The sequence below is a fragment of the Theropithecus gelada genome, chromosome 7b, assembly GCF_003255815.1.
Source record: "Theropithecus gelada isolate Dixy chromosome 7b, Tgel_1.0, whole genome shotgun sequence".
NCBI lineage: Eukaryota > Metazoa > Chordata > Mammalia > Primates > Cercopithecidae > Theropithecus > Theropithecus gelada.
In genome coordinates, this window is record NC_037675.1 from 93,868,530 (window position 1) to 93,881,091 (window position 12,562).

Genomic DNA, 12,562 nt, shown 5'->3' on the forward strand with positions numbered 1-12,562 from the left:
CCACACGCCTCCTGTCTGCTGAGCCTTGCTGCCTGTTTGGTGAGGAGTGTGTGTGTGTCTGGTGTGCATTTCTGCATTTTTGTGCTATTAACTCTTGCACGGGTTTGCTCTCCGGACATATTCCCTGGTTACCCCATGACCCATAAAGAACACACCGGGAGCTGGTAACCAGTGCAGAGGGACAGTCGTACCCATTTTTATAGCCCTTTGGAGGAGAACACTCTGCCTGCTTCTGCATGCTGTGTTCATGAGCGGTTTTGTAACTAGACCCTCCTAGGGATCTGGAGTCAAATGTTAAATTCCCAAGGATACCAGCACGGTGCAGGTTTATGAAGATGGCAAGGAAGAGGTCTGGGGACAGGGAGTTTTGTTCCTCCCCATTGTGAGGGGAAGGAAAGGGTCAGAGAGACCAGCCTTCCTCCGGAGGGTGTCAGGGTTTATAGTCACTGGGCTCAGCCAGCAGCTCACCGTGCACCCTCAAACAAGCAGGCTCCTCTCCTGGGTCTCAGTTGCCTGTCTAGGTCCCATGTTCTAAATCTTTGACCTCACTACTTGCCCTGTACAGAACAAAGTTACAAGCATCCTCTCCTGCAGACAGAGCAGGTGGCCTCGTAGGAAGTTCAGAGCCAGTGCCCGCTGCTCTGCAACATTTTCCACCCCGGGGACCCTTGTCAGTTTGCAAAATTTCATCGGAGCCTCTGTAAACGGGGGAAAGAGAGGTCCCCTCATAGTCGTGGGTGAAAAGTGGTAGGCCCCTGTCTGTATTGTAGGTTGGCTGCCCTGGTAAGGCTTAGATAAGGAACTGAAAGACCCTCGTAATTAGCCAAGACTGGGTCCCGGAAAAGAGGGGAGAAGAGTATCGGTTGCCCATGAGTGGTCCTGGAGCAAGGGGAACCACTGGGCTTCACACACTAGGTCAGCAGGTGTTTCAAAGCCAGTGATCCACTTTGCCTGACATGAGGAGTTGAAGCCAGGCATCCAGACTTCCAGGTGGCTGCCAGCTGCCAGGACCACAGCCTAGGGCAGCTCACAAGGCAAGGGGAAGTCAGTGCCCCAGCACTTGGGTGTTGTCCTCAGAGAGATCAGCACTAATCACAGTGTTGTGCTCAATAGTGAAGGAGAAGCCACAGTATGGCAAGAACCCCGTGGTGATGGTGGACGAGATCATGAGCTCCAGCCCTCCCAAGTTCACCTTCCCCGAAGCTGGCTTACGAATCATGATCACCAATAAGTTTGGACCCAGGACCCGACTACGGATGGCCAGCAGGATCATCATTAATGAGGTGAGTTTGCTTGAAGGACCATAAAAGTGAACAGCCTTGAATGCAGGAGGCCCTGGCTTGTTAGGGCTCTTCCTGGTGTCATTGATCACTGCACCTGTTTAAGGAAGGATGCCCTGGGGCTTCCAGAAGCCTGCCCATCACCCACAGGCAGCAGATTATCCTTTGAAGAGATATTTTAAAGCCTGCAGCAATCGAATACCATGCCTGAGATATTTCACTAAGTATTTTGTCAGGCACTAGAGTAGAACTAATTGGAGAAAGGCCAGCCTGAAGTATGGATTGTTTCTTTAAAATGTTATTTAGAGCAAAACAAAAAAGATGAGTTCACACCTGTTCTCTGTGGACAGAACAACTCCAGAAGAAAACCTGAGACACTAATGAGCAGCAGTGACCTCTGAGGCTTCCTTTTCACTCTTGCTGTGTTTAAATGGGGTGCTTTTACTTCTCATTTGCAGAGATAATAATTTTAATATTATTTAATGTATAAACAGTATAGCAAAGATAGGGTCATTGCTCACCCACTTTTCCAGGCTTTGTTGCATGTATCGTTTTGGAATTTTAAGTCCTTACTCTGAGAAGCAGATGGGTTGGTAGACTTCAAACTGTGAGTGCTGATAATTAATAGTTAACACATAGGATTGTATGAAAGAACGATATTTCACAGTGCCTACAGGTTCTATATTGTAAACATTTGTCTTTGATTTCATGTGTACTGTGCCCTCTCTGTAGAAAGTATATTAAGAAAAGCAAACACCTTTCCAAAGCTTTGAATCATTGCGAATCATTTTGGTCCAATTCAGTGAAATTTGAATCAATGAAATTTGACTGAATCCAGGGCATCTTTCATGTATGTGTTAATTGTACCCACTGGGTGCTGAGGGTAGGGAGGGTTGAATAACTTTTAAGGATTTAGAGATTGGGGTTTATAGAATATTTTTCATGGCATATATAGCCGGGAAAGGAATAGGTTTTGGTAAGTTGCTGAGATACTGGTTATTATGCCCTAAATGTGCTAAGCTGCTGGGAAGACTTTATCTTCCACCATGTTTGATTGAACTACCTGGAAGGCAGCATGGAGAGCTGGAGAAGCCGGGTCCAGAGGAAGGAATTCTGAGCTTTAATCTCACATCAGCCACTAGCCCACTTAATGTGAGGGTATTGAACAGGATACTTTTAGCTCTAAAAATTTCAGTGACACACACTGAAAGGGTGTATGTCCACAAAAGACCTGTACACAAATGTGCATAGCTGCAGTCTTCATAACAACCAAAAAGGGGAAACTATCTAAATGCCCATCAATAGGCAAAGCCATATCATGGGTTATTCATATAATAGAATACTACACAGTCATGAAAAATAACAAGCTGCTGACTCTTGCGACAAGCTGGGTGAATCTCATGGCTACTGGTTGCCTGAAAGAAGCCAGTCATAAAATACACATTAATACTTGAATCCATTTATATGAAGTTCAAGCTCAGGGAAAACTAATCAATGTTTACAAAAGTCAGCATAGTGGTTGCCTTGGTTACCTCTGGAGTAGGGGTATATAGACTAGGAAGGTGCCTGGGGGGAGTCTTTGAAGGGGCTAGAAATGTTATACATCTTGATGTAAAACATCATTAAGTTGTGCACTTAGTGTAAGTGTACTTTTTTTTTTTTGGACAGAGTCTTGCTCTTGTTGCCCAGGCTGGAGTACAGTGGCATGATCTCAGCTCACTGCAACCTCCACCTCCCGGGTTCAAACGATTCTCCTGCCTCAGCCTCCTGAGTAGCTGGGATTATGGGCGCTCACCACCACACCCAGCTAGTTTTTGTATTTTTAGTAGAGACAGAGTTTCACCATGTTGGTCAGGCTGGTCTTGAACTCCTGATGTCAAGTGATCTGCCCACCTTGGCCTCCCAAAGTGCTGGGATTACAAGCATGAGCCACCACACCCGGCAGTGAGTGTACATTTTGTATAATGTGCCTAAAAAATTAAAAATTACAAAATGCATGCAGGGCCTTTCCTGTGGCCATCTTCAGGCAGCTATGAACGTCGTCAAGGAGAGCCCTGAATCATGGCTGTTACCAGTGTCATGGGCTGGGCTGTCCAGCTGGCACTAGGAAGGGGTGGCCCAGGCCCTCTGATAAATCCTCAAAGGCTTCCTGGTAACCATACAAATGGAAATGACCACACTTAGAAGGATTCCAAGGTCCTGGGGCTGATTCTCAGGCAAACCTGTCCCCAGGGATGTTGTTCTAGGCACCTGTAAGAGCAGGGTGCATGTGAGGAACCCAGCGTATAGCAATAGCATGATGCTTTATCACACGCCTTGCCTCCTGTCCACACAGCGGCAGAGACTGATCAACTCGGCCAACGGTGTGAGCAGCAAGCCGCTTCAAAACGGGAGACACGAGAACATTGAGAACGGGAATGTTCCTGTGGAAAACCCCGAAGACCCTCAGCAGAATCAGGAGCAACAGCCGCCGCCACAGCCACCACCCCCGGAGCCAGAGCCGGTGGAGGCTGCCTTCCTGTCCCCCTTCTCCATGCCGGGTATGTTCTGGGGGTGCTGGACTCTCGGGCTACTTTTTGGGGTCTCCATTAGGACCAAGCCCAGGTCTTCAGCGTGGAGGCATGGACCTGTAAGGGCTGCACAGGGCTGGTGCAAAGGGTCGCTATTAGGTCACTGGAATGCTTAGGAGGCGAATCTGTCCTCAGTACTGAACTGTGGATTGGAGCTGCAATGAGGTGCTGGCACTATCAAGTTCAGCAAGAACCTTGGGCCAGAGAGCAGGGCGGCTAGAGGCCTGGGGAGCACCAGTGACCCCTAGTGACCACATTTAAATGTTCAGGGCAGTCGATCTTTCGTGCTAAGGAAAAGCAGTCTACAATGTTATTTTTAGGGACATTCTTGCACTCTCTTGGCCCTTGCAGCAGGCCATTTTGCCTATGTATTTCTTTATTTGCTGGGACAGGAGATTCTAAGGCCACAAATGATCCTTAGACAGTCATACCTTGTGTATTTGAAGATATCTCCTACCCATAAAAAAGTCCAATCAGACTGAGGCTCTGCAGCAAGCCCTCCAGGATCCTCCCGTCTCACTTGGAGTCTGAACTGCGAGGCCCATGTCATCTGACTGCCTACTCCTGCTGACCTCAGCTCCTGTTCTTCTCCCTCTCCTGGCCCCTGCTGCAGTCACAGCGGCCTCCTCACTGTCATTCCTAGAACACACCAGGTGTGCACCTGCCCCAGGACCTTTGCACCTGCCCTTTGCTGGAATGCAGTTTCCCCAGGTATCCACATGCTCACTTCCTCACCTTCTTCAGGTCTCTGCTTAAATGTCACTTTTTCACTGTGACCTTCCCTGACTACCACATTTAAAATATTTTATCTGTTTCTTGTGTCTCTTGCCCCCACTAAACTGTCAGCTCCACAAAGCAGGTACCTCTGTCTGCTGCATTTATCTGCATCCCCAGTACCCAAGACTGGCCACATAGTAGGGGCTTAGTAGGTATCTGTCAAATGAATGAATCCAGGTATTCATGTGCAAGAGGATCCCAGGACCCACCCCGTCTGCCTTCGTCTTTAACTAAGTCTTCCGTGAGGTCCTCTGAAGTCCTCAGTGGGAAACAAAGGCCTGAGCTAAGCTGTTTGGCCCCATTCTTGGAGGTGTTTTTCCTGGTGTCCACCAACCTGAAAGGAGGCGAGATTCCAGAACTTTCAAGTCTAGAATTTGATGTTTTCTGAAAAGAATTCTGTGTTTAACATCAGGCTCACCGAGTACCTGATTTGAGAGGTGACTCTGGAGGGCCAGAGGCTGTCCTGCCTCTTGTTCCATCTTGATGGGACACCTGCCTGCAGTAGATTGCATGGGCCTGGCAGGCTAGGATGCCCTGTCCCCTGCTTTCATGCTTCGGCATGAAGATGCAGGCTTCGTTTAGGATCACGGAGCTTCCCTGGAGTTTCTGAGTTAGAGAGATTCTCTGGGTTACAGAGATTCCAGGGCATGCTCATTGTAGCTACCCAGGGGCTCTTCCCAAAATGCCAGGCCTGGTTCTCAATGTGAACATTCCGGAGCCTGGAGCAGGACCTGGGGATCTGCATTTTCAATCCCTCTCCCTTTGCTCCCTGGGACCTGGCTGGGTTCAGAATTGTTGGCCAACACCTCCCAGGCTTTATTCACATTCAGAGCAGGCTCAGAAAATGAAATGTGTTCCCTGACTGAGGTCACAGAGGAGCCCAGCCCCGGGGTTCAGGCCTCCCAGGCCTCCTCTGCTGACCAGAAGGCCGAGGGGATTGGTGTCTCAGCCCATCTCAAATGCTTCCCTGGCACGCCCGCACAGCTGCCCACATGCTCTGTGGGGAAGAAGGGCCCTGCTCAGCCAGTCTGGCTGGTGGGGAGAGAGGTCACGCCATGCTTGGGTCAACTCAGCCACCAGGGCTGTGTGTGGGACATGGAGAGCAGGAGGGGTGGTCTCCAGATCCCAGATCCCCTTCCCAATTACCTGTTTGGATGCACCAAGTGAGGGAAGATTTCTACATGGCAGGGCGCTGGGAGGGCAATGTGTCCACCCATAGAACCAGTTCATGGTAATGAACCAGGACGGGCCCTGTCTTCATAGAAGGTCCAGGCACAGGCCATGATTCGAGCCCTGGGTACCCATTACATTCGCAAGTGATTGCACCCCCAGCTCACTTTCCCTCCTGTGTCCCCCGGGGGCTGGGGAAAGGTCAGAGCTGCAGTCACTGAAGGAATTTCGGTTCTTTTGGGCCTGGAGACCGGAAGTCAGGGAGGACCAGAGTGCCAGAGCAGGCTGCATTGAGGGAGATGCAACCACAGTCCAGGAAACAGCCAAGCTTATGAGGGGTGGGGCGAGGAGGAGTGACTTGCCGTCTAGAGAGTTCTATGTGCCCCTTCTCCACCCCATGAGGTGGGTGGCAGAATCCCCATTTTGCAGATGTTGGGCCTGAGGGGGCCACAGCTACCACTGCCCCACACTGGCCACTTCACCTGAATCCTGATATCGAGGCTGTTCACTATCCAGGCGCTGCAGGAAAACCGGGGGAAGGGATGTGCCCTTTTTGGTCATCCTTACCTAAGCAGGTCAGCCGTGGGTAAGGATGCCTCATCTTCCTATTCCTTAAGCCCAGAGTTTGACAGGATTGTGCAGGGAGGACCCCGGACCAGCCACGCCTTCGCCTTGTCCTTGTACTGGGAGCTGCTGCTCCGTAGAGAAGTGGCAGTGCGGACTCTGAACAGGTCACTTCCCAGGGTCCGGGGCTTAGAATACAGCTGTCTTGCAAGGGCTAGAACCAGATGGCTCCTGGGTCCTCCCTCCTGGCTCCCAGGTTCTCTGCACCCCTGAGTCCTCCTCTGAGGGGCTCTGCCCTTGCTTGGGGGCAGGACTTCCTGCTATATAGTGGCCCGCCTTCTTCCTCAAGCCAGAGGTTCCAGGCTATTCCCCTGGGCTCAGTGCATCCCTGAGCCAAGTTCAGCACGCTTCCTCTGAGCGAGTGTCCTCCCTGCCCACAGGAACAGGCCTCAGCTTCCTGCATCCCAGGAGAAACCTCTTTTGTGCGTCTGCGGATGTGTTTCCAGTTGTTGTCCCTGGAAACCACAAGTGGCTTCCTTTTCTCCTTCCTCCCTTTCCCCTGTGAGGAGCAGAGGGTAGGAACGGAGTTGTACAGCTGCTGCTCGTTTAGGTGTGTACAGCTGCCTAGGAAAATTGAGGCCTGGGGTGGGCAGAGGTTAACAGGAAATTGGAACAAGTCAGTGAGACTCCGCCCCCGACAGAAATGCCCTGTATCCAGCTCCCGGCCCTGCCACCACCCACCTCACCCCACCCACCCCTTGTTCAGGTTTCACAGTGGCTGCAGGATGGCTTTGAGGGTGTTTCTTAAGGGTGGATGGAGTTAGCGTTTTCCAAAGCTGGGGCACTGGAAGGAATCACAGGACCAGGGGAGGAATCACAGGGCCAGGGGCCACCGGAAGAGGGAGAAGCCACCCTGGTGGGGAGCTCAGAACCAGCATAGCTTTGGGTGTCAAGGAATGAGTCTAGCCTCGTGCCGATGTGCAGCTCTTGTGTGTTGCGAAGGACAAGCTGGGAGTCCAGCTGTGGAGTCCAGCAGTCCGGGGTTCAAATCTCAGTTCTGCCACTCACCAGCAGGGTGAGTCTGGGCAAGCTCCTTCACCTCCCTAAACCTCCATTCCTCATCCACAAAGTGGCGGGTGATGGCATCTACCTCCCAGGGTTGATCTGAGTAGCAAATCAGATACTTTAGTCAACTGTGCACCATGTCTGGCACACAGTAGGTGCTCAGCAAATGTTAGTGTGAATCCTAGTGTGCTTTAACCATGTGGCTTCTGTTAACCTCTCCTTTTGGGACTACGGGGTTCTAGAAAGATCATAGGTTCCAGAATCCCTGGGGGCCTGGGACGATCGGTCATTCCAGGGCTCAAGGCGCGGGAATTACCGTGTACCAAGCACCTATTATGTCCTAGGTCTGAGCTTCAGGCAGTTTGCAGACAAGATGATCCTCTCAGTCAGTAAATAGTTGGGGCCCAGGCTCTATCCTGGGCTTTGGGGATCCGGTAGGAAGAGGACAGCCATGGTCCCTGCCCTCTGGGAGCTTCCAGGCTTGCAGAGCAAATCTGAGCAGATGACCACACGAAGTGCTGTATACGTTGTCTCCGCCCCTAGCATACAGCTGATAAGTGGGGAGGTGGGAGGCCACAGCCTGCTCCCTCCTCGCGCGCCCCAGATGAGGGGTTGCTGGGATTGCCAGGGTAGAGGCCAACAGCATCAGTGGGACCTGGCTTTGGTGCCCACCTGGCCTGATAGTGGATGTACAGGTGGACACCCAATATAGGCAAACTCTTCCCACTTTAGACCACAGAGGCTGGTAATTAGGCCTCCCAGGGGTGGGTGTGGGTGGGGAGAAAAAGAGGAAGAGGAGGTTTCTCCCATGGAAACCGTGGTCTGCAGTGCTGGCGCCGCCGTGAAATGGTCAGCAATGACCCTGAGCTGCAGCCCAGCTGGGAAAGGCTCCTGGTACAGCTTGTCTGCTTGTTCTGGCACATAGTCTGGGGGATCTTGCAAGCCTGCTGAGGCTGCACCCTGGCCCGCGAACAGGGCTCCCTCTTGCCCCCATAAGGGTAAGGAAATCACATTGTTCTTACCAGGACGCTGGCCTTTGTGGCCACTTTTGTTATAGCAGTCAACAAACAGCTACTGGGGACTTGCCATATGTCAGGCACTAAGCAGGAAATGGGGAATTCTTCTATGCTCTGTAATTCTTATATTAGTCAGCTCGGGCTGTCCTAACAGAATGCCACCGACAAAGCAGCTTAAACAACGGAAATGTATTTTCTCACATTTCTAGAGGCTGCAAATCCGAGATCAGGGTGCCAGCATGGTTGGGTTCTGTGTCCCTCTTCCTGACTTGCAGACAGCTGCCATTTTGTTCACGTGGCCTTGTTTGTTTGTTTGTTTGGTGCATGCATGTGGAGAGAGATCTCTCTCTTCCTCTTCTTCTGAGGCCACTGTTGAATTAGGACCCCACTCTTAGGACCTTAATTACCTCCTAAAAGCTGTATCTTCAAATACAGTCATATTGGGAGTTAGGACTGCAACATATGAATTTGGAAGCGAGTAGGGGAGGAATGATTCAGTTCATGGCAGTATCTCACAGGACGTCTGTGTGCCATGCCCTGTTCTAAGAGCTTTACATGTATCCCCTCATTCGTGGCTTGCCACAGAACAGGGTAGGGATGCAACATATGAATTTGGAGGTGAATAGGGGAGGAATGATTCAGTTCATGGCAGGATCTCACGGGACGTCTGTGTGCCATGCCCTGTTCTAAGAGCTTTACATGTATCCCGTCATTCATGGCTTGCCACAGAACGAGGTAGGGATGCTTATTATCTCCACTTTACGGAGAAGGAAGGGGAAGCACAGAGCGGTAAGTGATTGCCCATGGTCACCCAGCAGCTCTGTGGGTGCAATGAGCCGGGTTTCTACCCTGAGCACCAGACACTATCCACTGAGTACTGCCTCTTCATTCTGGGCACTTTCACTTAATCTTCACAGTTGCTTTGTGAGGGAGGAATATTATCCTCATTCATAGAGGTGGAAACTGAGGCTCAGAGAGGCTGTGCAGCTTCCCGAGTCACACAGCCATTGTGTAGGGAGCCGCTTTTCCACTCTGTGCTTCCCAAGCTGTGAATACCCTCAAGATCGGGTCCATCCAGAAGCAGAGTCCCAAACCACCAGCCCAGAGCTGTCATGAAGCCAGCACATGGCCTTAGAGATGTACTCTCGGCCTACAGTGCAATTTGGCTCCTCTCCGTGAAGAAACCACGGGATAAGTGTGTGTTTCACAAAAGTCCAGACCCTTGGAAGTTCTTAGAAGAGTAACAGGAGGTAAAATGCACTAAGTGCTTACCCTGGGCCAGACAGGGTGCTTTATTTTGCATTTAGTTATTTAGTTATTTATTTTTGAGATGGACTCTCGCCCTGTCTTCCAGGCTGGAGTGCAGTGGCGCAGTCTCAGCTCGCTGCAACCTCCACTTCCCGGGTTGAAGTGATTCTTCCGCCTCAGCCTCCCGAGTAGTTGGGATTACAGACGCACACCACCACACCTGGCTAATGTTTGTATTTTTAGTAGAGATAGGGTTTCACCATGTTGGCCAGGCTAGTCTCAAACTCCTGACCTCAAGTGATCCACCCACCTCAGCCTCCCAAAATGCTGCGATTACAGGCATGAGCCACCAAGCCCAGCCGAGACAGGGTACTTTATATATATTAAGTCATTAAACCCATTAAAACCCTAGGGAGGTGGATAATGTTATTGTTCCCATTTCACAGGTGAAGAAACTGAGGCACAGAGAGGCTGAGTTGCCCAGGGTCATACAGGAAGAAGGGGCAGAGCTGGGATTTACACAATGGCCTTCTGACCCCAGACCCCAGATGTGCTTAGGGGACAACACTATCACGCAACCAAGGGACTCTTTGCTGCTCTTTTCTTGGGAGCTCGTAAGGGAATTGGTTGCCTCTGTCTGGGCTGCTAGTGTCTTCTAGTGTGTGGGCAGGGTGCCAAGTAATTTGTGTGGTGTTGAGTAAACCGTGTTGAATTGGGTTGAATTAAGGGCCTTTGGGATCTCGCATGCTGTCCTCAGGGCTTGGATGATACCACCCAGCCTTCTCTTCTGTTATTATAGCAAAACCCAGAACAGGCAATCGGAAGATTTCAGGAAGCTTTTAGAGCTTTTCTCCCCATCCACCCCCTATCTTCTTCAGTTCTAAATAGCTCTTGAGAGGGCTCCACTGGTTGGGAGGAGAGAGGTCTGTGTGGTCCTTTTAAGCTCAGAAGGCGGCACTGAAGAAACGGAACTCTCTAACACTCCGCCTTCCTGTCCTTTCCTCTTAGCGTCTGAAGCACATTGGTGAAAGCAGTGCAGGAACTGGAGATGCTGTGAGCTCATTTACATGTGCAGTTCCACACACAGTTCTCGTCTGTTCCAGGGCCCCAGAGACACACAGCACTTTATAGTGAAAATGATTTTGTTCTTACCTTGGTCTCGGAAGCCACCAGAGAAATTGCACATTCAGTTGACTGTCTCATAAGTCAAGGTCAGAATTTTAAAGGAGCTTCCTTCTCAGTCACTCTGCATGCAGAGGTATCAGTTCTCAGACAAATTAGAACGAAACCTAGCTAAGTGTCCTTATTTTTTCATATGACAAGTCTTTTTCACTTACCATAATATTCATACCTTTAAAGTATACAATTCAGCGGCTTTTAGTATATTCAGAAAATTGTGGAATCATCATTATCATCGACATCAGTTTTAGAACATTTCCACCACTCCAAAAGGTACCCCTTACCCATAACTGCCCTTGCCACCTCCCCCGACCCCCTAGCAACCACTAACCAACTTCTTATGTCTTTGGACTTATCGTTTCTCAATATTTCATATAAAGAGGATCATGCAATATGTGGCCTTTTGTGACTGGCTTCCTTCACCTAACATGATGTTTTCAAGGTCCATCCACGTTGTAATATGTGTTGGTACTTTATTCCTTTTTATGGCTAAATATTCCAATGTATGGATAATGAATGCCACATTTTATCCATTCATCAGTTGATGGGCATTTCAGTGGTTTCTACTTTTTGGCTATGAGTGGGTTTTTTTAAAAGACCAAATAGAGCATCGTAGAAAAGAAAGCTCAGTATTTTTTATCGAAATGAAAGCAATGTTCTTTTAAGTTTTCTTTGGTTAGCAGTAAACAGTCTCTGAATACTACAGGGATCTTGGGAATTTTTAGACTGGCCTTCTTATATTCCAAAGTGGGAAACTGAGAACTGGAGAGGACCAGCAGCTTGCCCAAGGGACAGTCTTGACCAGACAGAACCAGGCATCCAGGCCACCTGCCCTGGAAATCCACTCCATGCCACCCCTCCAGCCAGGCCAATATAGTACATGCTGGGAGTGGGGAGCTAAAGGCCTGCCCAGGACCACGTGTCAGGGTCCTGAACAAGAATGCCAGCAACAAAAGCCCACCCAACAGATCTTCACATGCCAGCAACAGAAGCCCACACAAGCCTCCTTCTGCTAAAAGGGGAACTTTTAAAAATAAGTTTACAGGGGTGTGCTGATGCTACAGCAAAACCTAGCATCCCCCAGCCCTGCTGGACAGTAGCAGGAAGGTGGTCGGTCCAGCCTCACCGCAATTCTGCTTTTCAAATCAGAGACCTAATTTGAATCCAGAACTTAAACTTCTGGGAGATGTCACCTTTAGCTTTCCAGCCTCTGCAGATACACTGGAAGGAGGCTGGAAGATGGGGGCTGCCAAGGATGTCACGCTCCACATGTCCCCTTACACGGGCATTGTAGTGAAGCTGAAGAAAAGCAGTGAAGCCATCTTAATGATGTCTTCACATGGACCAGACCCAAGAGTCGCCAAGAAACCTGTGCAGTTTTTAGAGCCCCTCCTGGGGGAAGCAAAGAAGGGCAAGGCCCCACCCAACAGCTACACAGCAGTGTCCCCCAGCAAGCACCTGCTCTGGCCCCAACACCATGCCTGGCATCTTCTATTCAGTACTTAGAGTGTCCATGACAGCCCTGCTGGGTAGCTGGTATTTATGGTATTCCCATTTCCCAGATGAGAAAACTGGGCCTCAAGAAGCCTCCCAAAGGTGAATAGGTACCACGATCAGGGTTGGCACCCCAGGTCTGCCAGACCCCAAGGAGCTGTTCTCTGACTGCTTCCTTTGTTGACTTTGGCCAAGAGGG

General features: G+C 50.2%; 1 protein-coding gene across 3 annotated transcripts in view; it reads left to right on the forward strand.

Moving 5' to 3' along the window:
* Window positions 1-12,562, forward strand: part of SLC24A4 (solute carrier family 24 member 4) — a 173,837-nt gene that overhangs the window by 130,765 nt on the left and 30,510 nt on the right. For all 3 annotated transcript variants that reach the window (XM_025392240.1, XM_025392238.1, XM_025392239.1), the window contains 2 exons: window positions 1,114-1,283; window positions 3,616-3,820. In XM_025392240.1, coding sequence (XP_025248025.1) covers window positions 1,114-1,283; window positions 3,616-3,820 — 375 coding nt within the window. The remainder of the gene's footprint in view (window positions 1-1,113; window positions 1,284-3,615; window positions 3,821-12,562) is intronic.